The following is a 19,423-nucleotide window of genomic DNA, read 5'->3' as shown; positions in this document are numbered from 1 at the left end:
CTTTACGGGAGTAGAAAGCCTCATCTTTCTCCTGCAGAGCTGCTGGTAGTTTTGAACCGCTGACCTTAAGGTTCGCAGCCTGATTCGTAACCACTACGCTACCAGAGCTCCAGAAAAGGACTAAGGTCCTGTAGTGAGCACAGTATTGCCAGGCAGACGGTGAGAGATTTCCTGAGCAGAACTGAGCCAGCCACAGAAGTCTAAGGAAATGAATGGAGTTTCACTTTAGACCTGCTAACTTACAGAAGAGCAAGTGAAACATATATGGGAGAATTTTTCCCAAGAAGTAAAAGAAGGAAGTGATGAAAACGGCTTTAATAAGAAGAAAAGGATATTTAGAGAAAATTATGCAGAGTGTGATACAGCTGGTAAATCACAGAATCTAAATCATTCATATTTCCTTTGAGGGAAAAGAGTCAAAAACAAAGAAGATAAAGATGAAGATATGTTGGGTATTAAAGGGAAGAAGGAGCTGCTAACCTCAAGGTCAGCAGTTTGAAACAACCAGTGGTTTCATTGGAAGACTGATGAGGCTTTCTGTTCCGGTAAAGATATATATACAGCCTCAAAAACCTTATGCAGGGCCACTATGACCTGAAACTGACTGCACGTAACAACCATCCAAGGGAAATCATGGAGAGGAATGATAGAAAATGAGTATTAATATATACTTTTGTGTTGAACAAGATTAATTGATATTTTGAGGTAACTTCCATGAGCTTTTTTTTTTTCCCCCTGTATTCTCTCTGATGGTAATTTTTCTTTCAGAATATTATGAAATGAAACATTTTCTTTCATTTCCAGATTAAGCTTGCCTTGGAAGCTCTAATTATATTTTTCTTACATAAGTGAGAAAAGACCTATTACTGTAGAAGTTTCATTTAAAAAAAAAAAAAAAAAACAACTATGGTTTAAAACTCAAAACACTTAAGGATTATGTCACAGCTATTTTTGAAATCATTACATCTACAATGAATATCAAGAAAATGGAATGAAAAAAATAGCATGGTGCCTGGAAAAACCTTTGACTGAAATATTTAGATTTGAGGTTTTTAAAAAGTTGAAAACAAATTTAAAGAGAGCTTAAAGAAATCAGCACAAAACATCTGGCATGGTATTACAATAGCAGCAGTTGAATAAATAACAGAAATGTAGTCTACAAGCAATCTCTTACAGAGCAATAAACAAAAAGCCAAACTGATCACCATCTAAGGCATCTTTCATATTTGAGGATGAAATTTTAATTTCATTTTTAATTTTAATACTACATAGAAGATGGCTATCATATAAGTTTATGTTCTACAAGGAGTCTGCCAGGTCTCATACCCTAATAGAACATTTTCTAGTTCAGAAGACACAATGTCTTAAGAGGCAATTTTTTCATCAAAGGCAAACAAACAAACAAGTTTCAGAATGTCTCAAGAATGAAAATGAAAATGACATGGTTGCATAAAGTCATTAATGCTTTATGTTTGACAGGATCTTTTATTCTGATGCAATTACCTACTAATTAGTGGTGACTGCCTGAATATAGTAGATGTTCAACATAAACTTAAATAAAAAAAGAATGCATCAATGATAAAGGAAGGAAATAATTGAAAAATTCAAGAGAGAACAAATGTTAACACCATGTATGGGTGGCAGTATTGCTTGCTGGTGACAAGCATGGATGAAAACCAGACTGATTTAATTTGAAATCCAGTTTAGTACATTGCCTACTATATGTTATGGACAAATTACTTAAACTCTCTATATATCGGTTTCCTTTTGTTTATATAAAATGGACTCTTTTTAGAAACATGTGCATTAACACATTTTAAAGAAGCATTTTAAAAAATATATGGGACATATGTTGCTGTTGTTATCTGCCGTTGAGTCAGCTCTAACGTCTAGTGACCCTGTATAGGGTTTCCCAGGAATGGCTGGTGGGTTTAAACTGCCAGTCTTATGATTATCAGACCAAGGTTTAACCAACAGCATCACACCAAAACATATGGTGGTTATGTGCTGTGGAGTCGGTTCCGAGTCATAGCAATCCTGTACAGGGTTTCCGAGGCTGTAAATCTTTACAGGAGCAAAAAGCCTCATCTTTCTCCCGCGGAGCAGCTGGTAGTTTCAAACTGCTGACCTTAAGGTTCACAGCTCGATTCATAAACACTATGCCAGTGACTGCCAAATAAATGTTATCAAAATTATATGAAGATCGCAGCGATGCCTGAGATAGAGGCAGAGACGATGACGTGGAGCGATGGAGCAGCCGGGGACTTCAGATCCAGAGAGGGAGAGCGACTGTGTGCTGAAGACTGGGGGTGGGTGGGTAGTGTTGGGGGCAGGCTTGTTGGGTATACCCTTTGGTTGGTTGATGATGCATGGAGGGGATTGGAACCATGGCAATGAGATGATATACGATAGAATGAATGTAAAACTAATGTTCTCCCATGTAAACTATCACATAATTCACAATAAAACGTTTTCTATGAAGATCTTGTTCATATAATTTAATATGAGGGGAATCAATAATTATGCATTAAAGCACTGAGGCTAAACACAAAGAAATCCTCTAGAGTTTGGGGAGGTGGGCACAATGAATACAAAGCCTTGGTATTCAACGGTCAAAATTTTCCTATTTCATAGAAATTCTTTTTTCTGGTGAGACTATATGTTTATCCTCCCCAAATATTTTTCACATAAGCATGGAGATAATGTCCTTTTATGCACATTGATTAGAAACCCTGTCAGATAGGAGCAAAGATTAGGTTAGATCTATTTATGTAATTTGAAAACAATTTCTTACTTATTTTTAATATTTGATTAATTTTCAATAGGTTTTATATACAGTGGTAGTGTAGTGGTTACAAATCGGGCTATGAACCTCAAGGTCAGCAGTTCGAAACTACCAGGTGTTCCGTGGGAGAAAGATGAAGCTTTCTGTTCCTGTAAAGATTTACAGCCTCTAAAACCCTGTGCAGGGTTGCTATGAGTAGGAACGGACTCCATAGCACATATAACAACAACAGTACACAGATTAAACTGTTTTCTTAGGGTAAGCCCAAATACTTTCCTTCTTAGAACTATCTTAATTTTGCTTTCACTTATCATATAAATTCATGACTCTAAAAGGGTGGCCAGGAGTCAGAGTCAGTGACTGCCCATGGTATTCAGAAACAAGTGTGCAGCTGGTTAATAAATGCAGCTGCAATCCTGTCTGGGTGGAAAGGAGGAAGGGATCTACTTACACATGTGACAGAACTTGGAAAACAAATTGGGGGAAGGCAAGGATTATGTCTACACCAGGTGAACAAAGGATATGGTGAGGCATATGAATTTACATATTAACAAACTACATTGTACTGTTCCTTTGGTTATTGGAAGTCCACCTCTCTCACAGTCTGGAAATAGCATTTTCTCTAATAAGAGACAGATTATACACGGAAGCATAAGATATAAGCTCAGTGCCATGTATAACTGAAAATTGCTGACATTTTAGATCTGTTTTTAAAATATCAGACAACCACATATAATTGCATGTGTAATTTTCAGTTCTCTTACCTTCTTTTCTGTTTCAGTCCATCTTCACACAGTGGGAAACAAGAACTTTATAAGTACACACATAATTTTGCTTGGGTTACACTCACCATTAGTAGTCTGTCTCCTACTTGCAACCTTCCATCTTTTTGTGCAGCTCCTCCATCTATAATTTTAGTTACATAAATGCTGTTGTCTCCAGGAATATGCTGGTTCCCCACACCTCCTGCAATACTGAAACCTAAACCTATAGAAAAGGGACAAAAAATAATAAGTCTTTCATTATAACTTTTTTTTAAGCAAATGATATATATATATATCATTGTTGTTGCTAAGTGCCGTTGAGTGGGTTCCGACTCATAGAGAGCCTGTATTGGGTTTCTAAAGAGCTGCTGGTGACCTTAAACTGCTGACCTAGTGGTTCAAACTGACCTTACAGACCAGCTCATTAACCCGTAGCACCACACCAGGAATAAATATATATATATATATATATATATATATATATATATATATATACACACACACACACATATATATATATATACACACACACATACATACATATGGAATCCTGGTATGGCGCTGTGGGTTAATGTACCAGACTGCAAAGCCGTTTGAACGGCACGGTCTGAAGTTCAAGCTCACCAGCTGCTCCTCAGAAACCCTATGTGTCAGAACTGACTCAATGGCACTTAACAACAACAACAACAATACACACACATATATTTCAACCAACCCTGGGAATTATTACAACAGCAATAAATAATAGTGAAGATTCTATTTTAACTGATTTTGTTGTTTAAATATTTGAATAAATGTTCATTAAGGCTAATTAGGCAAAGATCTTGAACCATTGGGCCCTTGTTATGTGGTATTGAGCTGATGCCAACTCATAGCAACTCCATGTATAACAGAACAAAATACTACCAGGTCGTATACCGTTTGAGTACATTTTTGCAGCCCCTGCTATCAGTCCCTCATGTTGAGGATTTCCCTCTACTTTGCTGACTCTACCAAGCATAATGTCCCTATCCAGGAAGTGATCTATCCTAATAACATGTCCAAAGTACATGAAACGAAATCTCACCGTTCTCCCTTCTAGGGAGCATTCTGGCTATATTTCTTCCAACATAGATTTGTTTGCTCTTCTGGTGGTGGTCCATGGTATATTTAATATGTTTTGAAAAAAAAAGGCATTGATTTTTTGGTCTTATTGTCCAGTTTTCTCATTACTATGAGGCAGCTGAAAAATATTGTATCTTGGGCCAAGCTCATCTTAGTCCTCAAAGCGACATCTTTGGTTTCAAACACTTTAAAGAGGTATTTCACAAAAGATTTTTCCAGTGCACTACTTATACAACACTTATTTCTTGAAAGTAGCTTCCATGAGTGTTGACTGTCTATACTAGTAAAATAAAGTCCTACACAGCGTCAATCTTTTCCATGTTTATCATGATGCTGAGTATTGACCCAGTTGTGAGGATTTCTGTTTGCTTTACACTGGGGTATGATTCATACTGAAGATTATAGTCTTTTATTTAAATTTAAATTAAGTGATCTGTTATTGTTGTTGTTAAGTGCTGGCAAACCAGTTTAGACTCATAGAAAGACTGTGTATGGCTTCAGAGGAGTGGTTGGTATGTATGAACCAATGATCTTGCAGTCCAGTGCTTATCTTACACTGCCACTCCAGGACTTCAAGCACTTCTAGTCATCTTCTATTTTAGCAAACAAAGTTGTGGCATCTGCATATCACATATGATTAATAAATCTTCCTCTAATTCTGATGCTATATTCTTCTTCATTTAGTCCAGCTTGGATTATCTGCTCAGCATACAAACTGAATAAATATTGTGAAAGAATACAACCCTGATGCACACCTTTCCTCATTTGAAACCATGCAGTATCTACTTGTTCTGTTTAAGTACATGCATCTTGGTCTATGTACAGGTTCTATATGAGCACAATCAAGTATTCTGGAATTCCTATTCTTTGCAATGTTATCCATAATTTGTTAAGATCCACACAGATGAATGATTTTACATAGTTAATAAAACACAAGTTAATATCATTCTGGTATTCTCTGCTTTCAGCTAAAGTCTATCTGATATCAACAATAATATCCCTCATTCCACATTCTCTTCTAAAACCAGCTTTAAATTTCTAGCAGTTCTGTTGATGTATAGCTGCAACCATTTTTTTTTATCTTCAGTCAAATTTTACTTGTATGTAATATGAATGATATTGTTAAATAATTTATATATTCTGTTGGATCACTTTTTATTGAATGAGCACAAATATGGATCTTTTGTAGCTGTCTTCCAAATTTCTTGGCATAGATGAGTGAGCACCTCTGTATTGCATCTGTTTGTTTGAACATTTCCATTGAACATCCATAAATTCCTGGAGTGTTGTATTTTTGCCAATGCCTTCAGGGACACTTAAACATCTTCCTTCAGTGAAGCTTGAACTTCTTCCTTCAGTACCATCAGTTCCTGATTATATGCTACCTTGTGAAGTGGTGGAATGTTGACCAGTTTTTTGTTTTGTTTTGACAAAGTGACTGTGTATATCTTTCATCTCCTTTTGATGCTTTCTGCACCATTCATTATTTTACCCACAAACTCCTTCAGTATTAGAAGTCAAGGCCTGAATTTTTTCCTTAATTCTTTCTGAAGAAAAGCTTGATAATGCTAAGTACATTCTTCCATTTTGGTGTTTTATCTCCAGGTCTTTGCATATTCACTGTAATGCTTTTCCTTCTCAAGCCACTTTTAGAAATCTTCTGTATAACTCTTTTATTTCATTATGTCTTCCATTTGCTTTAGCTACTCTATGTTCATGAGCAAGCGTCAGAGTCTCTTCTGATATCTGTTTAGTCTTTTTCTTCCTTGTCTTTTTAGGGATAATTTGCTTTCTTCGCAAAAAGTATGGTGTTCTTGATGCCACTGCACAACTCATCTGGTCTTCGGTGATTAGTATTCAATGTGTCAAATATATTCTTAAGATAGTATCTAAATACAGGTGGGATGTATTAGTTTTGTTCTGTTTCAGGATAATATACCTAAATGCTGCTCTCTAGCTAATCAGTTCCTAGTGGGTGAATGGCTAGAATAGGGATCAGGCACAGAATGTGGAAGGATCCTAGGTGAATCAGCAAAAACGAGAGTAAGATTCTGCTCATGCTGAGTATGTGGTCTCATCTTTATTGCTATTACTCTAGCCTAAAGAACAGTAGTACTACTAATAATCTGGGTAGAAACCTAACTACTTGAGCTCTTAGGATGAAAAATAGAGCTGTTAGAAATACCCACACTGAGAAAATAGCCATGAGGAAGACACACTGGATATTTATGTAATAATTTCAGAGAGAAGATACGGAAATTGGCTAGAGTCTTGCCCATTGTTTTTTCTTCTCTGGCCCCCTTGTCATATTTCCATAATTCCTAGAACTTACTGATACTAAGGCTAGTCTTACAAAAAGAAATACATAAATAAGTTACCCCTCCTTCACAGGCTAAAGAAATGAACTATATATTCAGACTTTATTGTTTTTATGACAAACCACAGCATATCAAATCATTTTAAAAATGGAAGCTTTCTGGTTTGAGTAATGAATTTTACTATGGTTTACAAAACTTTTATTTATACTAAATGATGGAATGGAAACAGGACCATATTTAAAAATCAACATGAGATCATTTTAAGGAGTCACTTGAAAAATCTTTAAATGGTAAAATTATAAAAATATTTTCCAAAATATAATTGAATACATATTCAGTATAATCCCTTCAGAAAATATTTTTCATTGCATTTTTAAATCACAATAATAATTAACATGCAAATTACTTGGAAAGGTAGACATTAATCAAAGGCCTACGTTACTAAGCATAGAACTTCCATATCTTCCTTGACTTAAAAAAATGTTATACCATAAACAGAGTCAAGTGACAAACTAATCATAAAAATCTTGGTCAATTTATATAACAATAATGCAATACATTTCAAAACTCCTTATTCCATTTCATTATACTTTTATTGAATAAATATGGGGTAGAGTTATGTGCAATTAAGATAGCAAAGATGATTAGTTAATGAAAAAATGATGGCATAGCAAATTATGAAGTAGCACATCTAGAATTATATTTGGAATATAATGATTTTTTTTGTTGAATTAACTATAACAGTTAATAGGAATAAATGAGACATAGATTTAAATTGATGAGGAAATTAAAAATAAGTGTTATTTAATTTCCTACTAAAATGGGTAATTATTCTTTATCAATATTTTGCCACCCCATAGAGCTGTCAATGTGCTTGTTTGCCTCAGATTTAAAGAATTTATATATCAAGCAAAAAATAGTAAAGAAGTAAACAAAATATTTCTAAATAAGCTTTTTCTATAAAATTCAAAATATGTATCAGTTCAAGTTTATCAAAATTTTTATTTTAATGAACATAAATAAACAAACAAACAAACAAAACCCCCTAAACTCACTGCCACAGCATCATTTTCAACTAACAGTGATTCTATAGTATAGACTAGACGTACTCTATAAGATTTCTGGGACTGTAACTCTTTAAAGAAACCGATTGCCTCTTTTTCCTCCTTTCAAGTGACTGGTAGGTTTGATCTTATGTCCCTTCAGTTAGCACCCCAATGCTTGATTCACTGGACCACTAGGGCTCCTTTGAACATAAATTGTTGTTGTTAAGCACTGTTGAGTCATTTCAGACATATAGCGACTCCATATAGGGTTTCCTAGGAATAGCTAGTGAGATTATACCATCGACCTTGCAGTTCAAACTAGCCTTGTGGTCCAGTGCTTATCCTACAATGTCACACCATGTAGGGGAATTTAAAATATTGTTAAAATAACCCACATTCTAAGATCAATCCACTGCATTTATAACAGTATAGTGGTCATTCTAAAACATATATAGATTAAAAACAAATCAGGGTCTCTAACTCACACCCACCCTACCAGCAATAAATGCCACAGATGATCTGAGTCACAGAAAAGCCAAGAAAACAAATTACCCCCATAATCAAGGATAAGCCCAACAAAGAGAATAACTATGTAATTGACATTTGAAGCTGAAGATTGTACCAAGACAATGAAATCACTATGGATACTTTAGATATAAATACATCAGCTAAAAAGGGAATAGCTTTTTTTTTTTTTTTTCATTTTGAGATGAAGTTTAAGTACTTCGTTTTAACTAGTAACTTGCTCAAGGTGAAGCAAAGTATTTTCAGTGAATGTTCCTTTCAGAGCCAGAAAATATCTCTGAAGGTACAGAACTCAAAATTTTCCAATTCTTTTTTTCTTGATGGAATATAGGATACATTTGAAAACAACCAACATTTAATAAATACTCAACCATATTCCAAATACTCAATTCAGGTATATTTTACATCTACATCTACAATACCAGTTCATTTATGTTAAAGATTCAACCTGTCCCAGTTCATTCATTCATTCAATAAACATTTCCTGAGTACATTCTAAGCACTGCATGGCCAGTTGCTATCAATTGTAGACAATGTAAATATGAACCAAATAATGGGTTAGCTAGAAATACTATGTAGAAAGACTGATCCATGTGAATGTTCATATGAGGGCTAAGTGCTGAGGGTAAAAAAAAAAACTGTAGAGCAAGATAAGGGAACAAAGTATTGGACTTTGGGGCCAGTATTAATGAAGAGGTCAGATACCAGCTCATTGAGAATTGAGCTATGGCTAAAAACTTGAAGGAAGAGTATTCCAGGTAGTGGGAACTGCTAGAGAATGGCCGGAAGGCAGGAATTATGTGGCTTACACTCACTTGTAAGGAGTTCTGGTGTGGTGCCATTGGTTAATGTGCCAGACTGCAAAGCTGTGTGAACTGAGTTGAAACTGACTCCATGGCACACCACCACCATTTGAGTAGAATTTCAAACATAGTAAATAAGGCACATTTAGTTTAATATTGTCTGTCTCCTTGGCAAAAATAATAACAAATTCCATAATAACAGAGAAATATAGTCTAGGATAGATTTTGTCTATTTTATCCTATACAACTAGAACAACAACTGGCACATTGCTACCTCATAATTCTGTGTTAAAATAATGTATGAATGAATACATGAGTATAAAACAGTGAGGAAAGTTGCATGTTTCTGAGAAAGTCACTCCTTGAAGTTGGAAGCTAGGAGTTTTGAGTGAGCAAGGAAGAGCTAAAAAAGTGAGTTTTGTTTGTTTAGAGTTACATCAGGTAAATTCTGACTGGGTCTTCATCCTCCATCTGCACAGGGTTTCTGCCAACCACTAGACAGACAACAGCAGAACTGGCTTCACATATTGCTTCTTTCATCAGCCAAATGTAAATTTGAGTCTTAATTCTCTCATCTAATAAAGGGATAAATACATCTAGAAAACAGATATGGCACATAATAAATGCTTGATAAATTCTCTGCTCTCCATTTATTTGGAAAGACAGATATTTAAATGCCTTGACATAATTTAACTGGCTAGGATGAGTAGTGGTGCATAGGATAAGCACTTGACCTCAAGGTCAGTTTGAACTACAAGCTCAGTGGTTCAGTCTCACCAGGCACTCCTCAGAAACCCTATACAGGGTTGCTATGAGTCCAAAGGACAAATGATGAGACGAGTAATAGATGACTCTTGGTGTGGCACTGTAGGATAAGTACTGACCTACTAACCACAAGAAAACTTTTTTAAATCCAACAGTTGCTCCTCATAGCTGTTAGTCAGAACCAACTTGACAGCACTTAACAATAAAAACAACAAAGGCTGAGTAGGAGCCAGAGAAGAATTAAGGAAAAATTTAGCATTTAGACTGACTCTTGAAGATTAAGGTGAAAATGATAAAATAGGATGTAGTTTGTACTGGTTCAGAATGATTTGACCCCTGCTGAGAATTTGCATTCTCTTCCTCTTCCAGGTAAACAGAATCAGAACTACATTTTAACCTACCGCACCACGGGGGATTCTTTATAATGCAGATCAGAATCCTTTAGGATCATATTAAAATTCTGGTTTGGTATATCTGAGGTGGAAATACAAATTCTCAGCAGGAGGTTGAATTGGAATGAACCAATCTGAAGTTCTGTAAATAACTAAAGAGCATCATTCTGTTCTACAGAGCATGTGCCTATGAATAGCTGCCTTGACATACTTCATAGGTAGAACACAACCGTGTATTTCTGATGAGATAAATTAGGGTTGCAAGTAACAGGTTAACTACAAATGTATATTATCTGTATTTGAGTAACCTACCACCCAAAATTACTTTGTTCACTCTGACTCATAGCAATCTGTACTTAGTTTCTGAGGCTATAAACCTTTATGGGAGCAGAAAGCTTCAACTTTCTCCCAAGAAGCAGCTGGTGGGTTTGAAATAACAACCTTGTGATTAGTAGACCAGTGCTTATCTTACAATGCCACCAGAGCTCCTTAAATATTTATATAAAGAAACTTGAAAATTGCAAAAATTTGATGGGATGGGGTGGGGTGGGATTAAGAGGAGGCTGTTCTGTAACAATTAGAAAAATGATCACTATTTTGTAAGACATAATAATCATGATAGAGAAATCATTGAGAAATAGCAGACTGGATGGCTTTGTGCCTCTGAGTAGATTCTAACTCTTAGCAACCCTGTACAGGCTGTAAATCTTTACGAGAGCAGAAAGCTTCATCTTTCTCCTGCAGACCTGCTGGTAGACTCAAACTGCTGACCTTGGGTTAAAAGTCCAAGGTTAACCCACTATACCACTGAGGCTCCATGTTACCAAACCGTTTTTGTTGTTAGGTGCCTTGAAGTCAGTTCTGACTCATAAAAACCCTATGCAAGATATAAGGAAACACTGCCCAGTTCTGCACCACACTCACAATCATTGTTATACTTGAGCCCACTGCTGCTGCTGTGTTCAGAGTCTTCCTCTTTTTTGCAGACCTTCCACTGTCCTTCTCCAGGTAGGTGCCTCCTGATAATACATATAAAATATGAAACATGAAGTCTCGCCATCCTGGCTCCTAGAGATCATTTGAGCTGTACTTCTTCCAACACAGATTTATTTGTTTTCCTGGCATCCATAGTACTTTTAACATTCTTTTCTAACACTGTAAGTTAAGTTCATTGATTCTTTTGTGGTCTTCCTTATTCACTGTCCCACTTTCACATGCATACGAGTCTTATTAAAAATACCACGGCTTGAGTCAAGTGCGTCTTAGTCCTCAAATGGATATTTTTGCTCTTTAATCTTTAAAGAGGTTTTGTACAGTAGACTTACATCATGAACTATGTCCTTTGAATTTTTGACTGCTGCTTTCATTAGCATTGACTGTGGATCCAAGTTAAAGGAAATCTTTGACAGCTTCAGTCTTTTTTCCATTTATCATGATGTTATTTATTGGTCCAGTTGTGAGGAGTTTTGTTTTCTTTACATTTGGTACAATCCATAGTAAAGGCTGTAGTCTTTGATCTTCATCAATAAGTATTTTAAATCCTCTTCCCTTCCAGTAAGCAAGGTTGCATCATCATAATGCAGTTTGTTAATGAATCTTTCCCCAATCCTGATGCCAAATACTTCTTTATATAATACAACTTCTTGGATTCTTTGTTCAGCATACAGATTGAATAAAGGATGCAACTCTGGCACACATCTTTCCACATTTTAAACCATTCAATAATCCCTTGTTCTGTTCCAACACCTGCCTGTTGGCCTATCTACAAGTTCCACATGAGCATAATTGAGTGTTCTGGAATAACAATTCTTTGAAATGTAATCTATAGTTTGCCATGATCAACATAGTCTAAAGCCTTTGCATAGTCAAAGCACAAGTCAACATCTTTCTGGTACTCTGCATTCAGCCAAGAACCATCTGACATCAGCAATAATGTCCTGAATTCAGTGCTGCATCAGTTGGTTGAAAGATTTCAATATGTATTCCATCAGTTCCTGGAGCTTTGTTTTTCATCGAAGCCTTCAGCACACCTTGGACTTCTTCCTTTAGCACCTTCAGTTCTTAAACTTATGCTACCTCTTAAAATGGTAGAACACTGACCATTTATTTTTGGTACAGTGACTCTGTGTATTCCTTCCATCTTCTTTTGATTTTTTCTACATCATTCAATGTTTTGCCCATGGAATCCTTCAACATTGCAAGTCGAAGCTTGAATGTTTTCTTTAGTCATTTCACGTGAGAAATGTTGAGCATATTCTTTCCCTGTTCAGCTTTGTGTGTGTGTGCATAAAGAGAAGTTTATTATCAAGGGAATGGCTTACAATTATAGAGTCCCAGGTCCACAGTGGAAGAGAGAGAGCTGTCTCCACATGTCCATTATACTGGAGCTGGCCATACTCCCAAGGAAAAAAATCTTTTAAATTGATTAGCTATTCATAGCCAATCATTATTGCCTTAACTATGCCAGTGTTAGGTTTCATCACCATGGGGATCAACTGCTAAACCATTAGAAATCCTAGCCTAGTCAAGTTGACACAGAATTCTAACCATTACATTCCATAATAAACCCCATAACTGTGAGTATGGTGTCTGAGTTCTATGCGGCCATTGCAATGGATTATTGAACCCAACAGAGAAGCAGAGAGTGTTGAGGGAAGCAGGGTTTTTATGCCACATATTTTGCAGTTTCAGTTCAAGGCTTGAAGGGTATCTCAGGGTAATAGTTCCGGGAGTCTTACAGTTTCTACCAGTACAGTAGGTTTGTTTTGTTTTGTTACTTTTTAGGATTGATTTTCAAAGTAGACATGCCCACCCTCCACCATCCCCCCGCATTCTATCAGGTTATCTATTGTGCTATTCAGCTCTTTTATCTTCTAATTTCTTCCATTCACTGTAACATCTCTATGCTGGAGAGCAAGTTGCAGTGTCTTTTGACATTTGGTTTTCTCTTTTCTGCTTTTTTCACTGTAACATCTCTATGCTGGAGAGCAAGTTGCAGTGTCTTTTGACATTTGGTTTTCTCTTTTCTGCTTTTTTTAATGACCTCCTCTTATTTTCCTACATTATATTCTTGATGGCGTCCCATTACTCTCTGGTCTTCGGTCCTTAGCATCTATTGCATTTCAAGCCAGACCTTGAGATGATCTCTAAATTCAGGCAGGATATGCTCAAGGTCCTATTTTGGCTCTTGGACTTGTTTTAATTTTCTTTAGCTTCTGCCTAAACTTGCATATGAGCAATTGATGGTCAATTCCACAATCTTCCCCTGACCTTGTTGTGGCTGATGAAATTAAGCTTTACCACAGTCTTTTCCCTCAGATGTAGTCAGTTTGATTCCTATGTATTCCATTAGGTTGAGCTCCATGTGTATAGTTGCCTTTTATGTTATTTTAAAAAGTATTTGCAATGAATAAGTAATTGGTCTTGCAAAATTCTATCATGTGATCTCCAGCTTCCTTTCTTCCACTAAGCCCCTGCTTCCCAAATACTTACCCCCCCTTTTTGTTTCCAACCTTTACATTCCAATCGCCAGTAATTATCCATGCATCTTGATTACTTGTTTGATCTATTTCAGACTGAAGAATTTAGTAGAATTCTTCTAGCTCATCATCCTTGGCTTCAGTGTTTGGTATATAAATTTGAATAACAATGGTATTAAGTGCACTTTTTTGCAGGCATATGGATATTATGCTATTATAGATAGCAGTGTACTTCAGTGTTTTGTTGTTGCTGCTGCTGTTAAGCTTCACTGAGTCAGTTTTAACCTGTAGCTACCCTGTATAGGGTTTCTGAGGAGCAACTGGTGAGCTTGAACCTTCTGGTTCAAACCAACTTTGCAGTCCAATACATTAACACACAGCACCACACCAAGACTCCAATATGTATCTTCAAATATTCTTTTTGACTGTGAATATAATGCCATTCCTCTTGACTCCAAGGAGTCCTAGTAGCAGAGCGGATTGTGAGCTGTGCTACTAACCATAAGGTCAGTAGTTTGAATCTACTGGATGCTCTGCGGGAGAAAGATTAGGCTTTCTGCACCCATAAAGATTTATAGCCTGGGAAACCCTATCCTGGGTTGTTATGAGTCAGAACTGACTTGGTGGCACACAACCACCACCACCATGTCTTGAATTTGTCATCCCCAGCATAGTAAACCATATGGTTGTCTGATTCACAATGACCAATACCAGTCAATTTTAACTCACTAATGTCTGGGATACTGATCTTTATGCACTCCATTTTGTTTTTGACAACTTCAGATCTTCTAAGGTTCACACTTCTTACATTCCATGTTTCAATTACTAATCGATGTTTGCAGCATTCTCTCCTCATTTTGAAGGTCCCCTAAGCTTTACTCCATTCCTGTCATTATGGTAAAGTCTGCTTTGAGGAGACAACTCTCCCACAGTCAGTTTTTGAGTGGCTTTCAACATGACAGGCTCATCCTCCAGCACTCTATCTGACAATGTTCTGCCGTTATTCATAATGTTTTCATTTTCTGGTACTATATCTGACAGTGTTTAGCTGCCATGCATAAGGTTTTCAATGCCTAAACATTCAGAGGTACAAGGCTTCTCCTTCCCAGTCTGTCTTAGACTGGAGATTCTGTTGATACCTGTTCTCCATGGGTGACCATACTGGTATTTCAAATACGTGGTATGACCTCCAGCATTTCAGTAACATGTCAGCCACCACAGTATGACAACTGACAGATGCCCATTGGGGATAGCTAACAAGGCAATTATATTTAAACTCAGTGAAAATTTTGAGTGAGTTCTTCACATTTAACTAAAAAACACTCGCCTTAATATTATGTACCATGGGCATGTGTGACTTGTCAGAGTAAAGCTTAAATAAACAATCAGAAACAAAGAAAACAAAGAAAAACCAAACTATTAATAATATAAAAACAAAGTGAAACCTGCAAATTTTGTAGCAAAGGGACAAAGCATGCAAATGTAAAACAGTTAATTCTCCAAGTAATGAAAAATGAACTGTTTAACAAACATGCAAGATATGTACTGAATTTCAGGATTGCATTGCTTCTATAAAGTCAGGGTCAGCTTTTCATACTCATATTTCTTGCTAATGTCACATGGTAAGTCTCATGTTAACTCCGGAATGCAGACTGAATCTTATTTGAGCCTTTAATTAAATCTTTTTCTATGCAAAAATTTTCCTCATCCTATGTAGAAAGAACACTCTGAGCAGATCACAGTTCACCCTTTTCCCCTGTTGCCTGCCTACGCTGAGGAGGAGGTGTCAATGAGAGGTGGGGGGCCTGAAAGCAGGAATCTTGGCAGCATAGATTGATACTGTGCTTGAGAAGTTCAGAATAAAAACTCAAATGCTTAAAAAAAGGCTTATGATTAAAATGTACCCATATATTCTTAGTGGGCATAAAGAACTAAGCCCCATGGTATCTTGCAACCATTCAATAACTTGGTTCAACTTAATTTGACTAGGCGAGCTTTCTGGGACTTCTCCAAATAATTCAGTATTATTAACCAAATTGATTCTGCCACAGTTTCTTTAGGATTTGGAGTCCTGGTGTGGCACTGTGGGTTAATGCTCTGGACTGCAAAGTTTGAACCTCAAGGGTGGTGATTCAAGTTCACCAGGCGTTCCTCTGAAACCCTATACAGGGTCGCTATGCGTCAGAACCAACTCGACAGCACATAACAGTCAGGGTGTTTAGCGCTATACAGGTGCCCTAGTTATTATTTCGAGTCTTGGTGTGGTACTGTGCGCTAAACACTGGACTGCTAATCACAGGTGGGTGGCCCAAACCCACCATCCACTCCCTGGAAACACTATATAGGATCTCTATGAGTCAGAATTTACCCCAAAGCACTTAACTACAGCAAGTAGTTAATCTGTACATGAACTACTTGGGCTTTTATTAAAGGGAACACAGAATTCATCCTGAACCCTAGCTGACCCTGTCTTAGAAAACAACCCCCTATCTGATGTGGCACTGTGGGTTCATATACCGGACTGCAAAGTTGATTTGAATTACAAGGTCAATGGTTCAAGCTCACCAGCCGCTCCTCAGAAACTCTAGATTGGGTCACTATGGGTTAGAACTGACTCCCCTCTAGAATCACCAGTCTCTTAACAACAGCATAAGGGCATAACTTTCTAATGTGCATACATTTCAGTTAAAAACATACAAGCAAAAACCCCTACCTTTGGGCCTGGCCTACTCTGATAACAATGACAATGGCAATTTTTTCCCCCTTTAGAAAGAAACTTTTGTTTAAAAAATATCCCAAATGTACCTTTCCTGTTGAAGGATGAATTAATTTATTCATTAGATTCATTGAACCCTGCAGACTTGACTAATTAAAAGCTGGAGCTTTATTTTCTTCCCCTCTGGATTCTTCCTGAGTTCAAAATGCCAGGTTTACAGTTGGAAGAGAGAAGTGGTTTTGTTTAAAATTTCTAAGGGTCTGGGTTTAAATAGTCCTTAGGAATTTTTCACAGTTTGGCTAATCAGCTGCCCCACAGGCAGTGTTCCACACTTTCTTAGTATGCAACCTATGACCTACACTCATTCTTTGAGCACATCACTTTATTTAAAAATTGTTGCCAATTTCATATTTTTCATGTGTACAATTCAGTGACATCAATTACATAAATTGTATTGGAGCATATCACTTTACCTTCTCTTTTACTGTTGAATGTACGATTTCTCTTATTCTTTCTGCTTTTCCTTTGCCCTCAATGGAATAAGCCTCATTCTTTTTTTCTAAATCTACACTTGCTCTACAACTTAGGACTTTACACTTCTTCTTCCCCTCTAGAATTGCCAGTCTCTTCCTGCTTTCAATGTTATTCTTCTCTTCTGGCTCTGACCATGCTTCTGTGCTAGCATGAAAACACTTTCTCTTGAGCTTGTTGCAGCCTCCTTACCTGAAGAGCAAAAGGTCTTAAACAAGTGATCTATAATTGCAGCCTTTTCCAATCACACAAGTTCCTTGATCTTATTCCCTTGGCTTCTATGCACCACAACTGACTCACCTGGCATCCGAATTTTAGGGTGTGAGTGGTTGAATACATACCCAAAGCTGTGATCTGGTTAATACTGGTTCAACAGCAACTGGCTACAAATTTACATTTGTACACTAGAGATACTGAATCAGAATCTACATTTTAATAAGATGCCAAGGTAACCATATAGATCACCATCCTGGGTGATTCTTATGTATTTGTTAAAAATGTAGATTCTGATTCAGTATCTCTGGGGTAAAAATGAAAATTCTCAACATGGGGATTGAACCAGAATGAATCAGTTGGAAACCTTGCTTATATCTAGCTCTTTCTTGCCTTCAAAAGGAAGTTGTAGTGGTAAGTAAGTCCATATGTTAGACATTCTGTCTGATGATGGGCTGTGAGAGAAATGCAGTCCAGTTCCACCCAGGCAAGAAGCCAGACATTCATCCAGAATTTTTTTACAAAGGATCTAAAAATTTCTGATGCTCTTTACTTTTCCTGCCTTGCATGATCACTATTGATTAATTTTATAATATTGCACTGCCCTGTTTCTTTTGTCTTACTGTTTCTCTGTTTACTGACTTATCTTCCTTTTCTTGTTCTAAAATCATAAAGAAAGTTCAGACTTACTGGTCTGAAACAGACTGTTGGGACCTGTGAGAGAGTGGCCCTTTATAAATGAATGAAAAATAAGTAAATGAATAGCAGTTACCTGCCAGGTATTACACTCTGCTTCGGGAATACATACTGCTAGGCTCTCAGATTATGTGTGTTACTTGCATGTGGATCCCTCGACTTCCTGACAGAAGCAGTGGAGATAACTTTGGGACAGATAGTAAGACCCTGGTATAAAGATGTCAAGTTTATTCTTTTATCTTGGAAGTCAGGGGAAGTTGCTTAAGAAACACAAACTCATTCTGAAGCAAGAATGGGGGAAAAAAAACAGTATTTGTACCCTTTGGTTTACTAATCCAAATTAATTAACATGTCCTCCAGGCTAGTCTCAGGACAATCTGCCAATTCTTCAACAGACAGGACTGGAAAAATTAAGGCTACCTTCTAGACTTGAGGAGTCCCATAGGTAGAGCAAAAGGTTGTATTTAGCTAAGATTGATGGTTCAAATTCATCCAGTTTCCTCAGGAAAAAAGATCAAAGCCATTGAAAGCCCTGAAGAGTAGAGTTTTACTCAGAAGCACACTGAATCACCATGAGTTGAAATCCAATCAATGGTAACTCATTAGTTTTTGCTTATAAAGGCCTAAGGCAGGACTGCAGGCTAGAAGACCCTCTGAGGCAGCTAGTGAAAGCACATTCAACTCTACCAGTTCTACTGAATATACTTACTAAGCACTCTGCTCCATGCTCATTGCTTTCAGAGCAAGGGCCTGTTCCAGGTGCTATTGAAATGAGAGATGTGATTTGTAAGAGGAACATGCTCCGATTTTGAACCCAATTATTATCTATGAACGATGAAAATGTTTTTAGATAGTTTTTAATATTGGGTATACATTTTATGTAGTTTAAAAAATTGAATGACTAATGCAATTAAAATAGTTTGCTATTTATAAAACAAAACCCAAACCAAACTGGGGATCTCTGAAGGTGATTCCCTGACTAGTAACATCAGCACCTCTGGGAGCTTGTTAGAAATACAAATGCAAATCAGCAAAACTGGGTAGGAGCCCAGCAATCAAGATTTTTACAAGCTCTCCAGGTGAATTGGATATGTGCTAAACACTTAAATCACCTGGAGAGCTTCTAAAAATGGCCACTTCTCATAAATAAAAGATCCCTGGGGGCTTAGGGGTTAAAACACTTGCTTGTCAATAAAAATGTTGGCAGTTTGCACCCACCAGTGTTACCTGGCACAAAGATGTGGCAGTCTGCATCTGTAAAGATTGTGTTGTTGTTGAGTGTCGGC

General features: G+C 36.9%; 1 protein-coding gene across 1 annotated transcript in view; it reads right to left on the bottom strand.

The window, feature by feature from the left end:
* Positions 1–19,423, bottom strand: part of DLG2 (discs, large homolog 2 (Drosophila)) — a 1,151,973-nt gene that overhangs the window by 716,251 nt on the left and 416,299 nt on the right. Inside the window, exon 6 of the mRNA XM_006864974.1 lies at positions 3,636–3,772. Coding sequence (XP_006865036.1) covers positions 3,636–3,772 — 137 coding nt within the window. The remainder of the gene's footprint in view (positions 1–3,635; positions 3,773–19,423) is intronic.

This window comes from Chrysochloris asiatica, unplaced genomic scaffold, assembly GCF_000296735.1.
Source record: "Chrysochloris asiatica unplaced genomic scaffold, ChrAsi1.0 scaffold00074, whole genome shotgun sequence".
NCBI classification, from domain to species: domain Eukaryota; kingdom Metazoa; phylum Chordata; class Mammalia; order Afrosoricida; family Chrysochloridae; genus Chrysochloris; species Chrysochloris asiatica.
The sequence above is the reverse complement of the archived record's forward strand: the minus strand, read 5'-3'. Positions and strand labels throughout refer to the sequence as shown.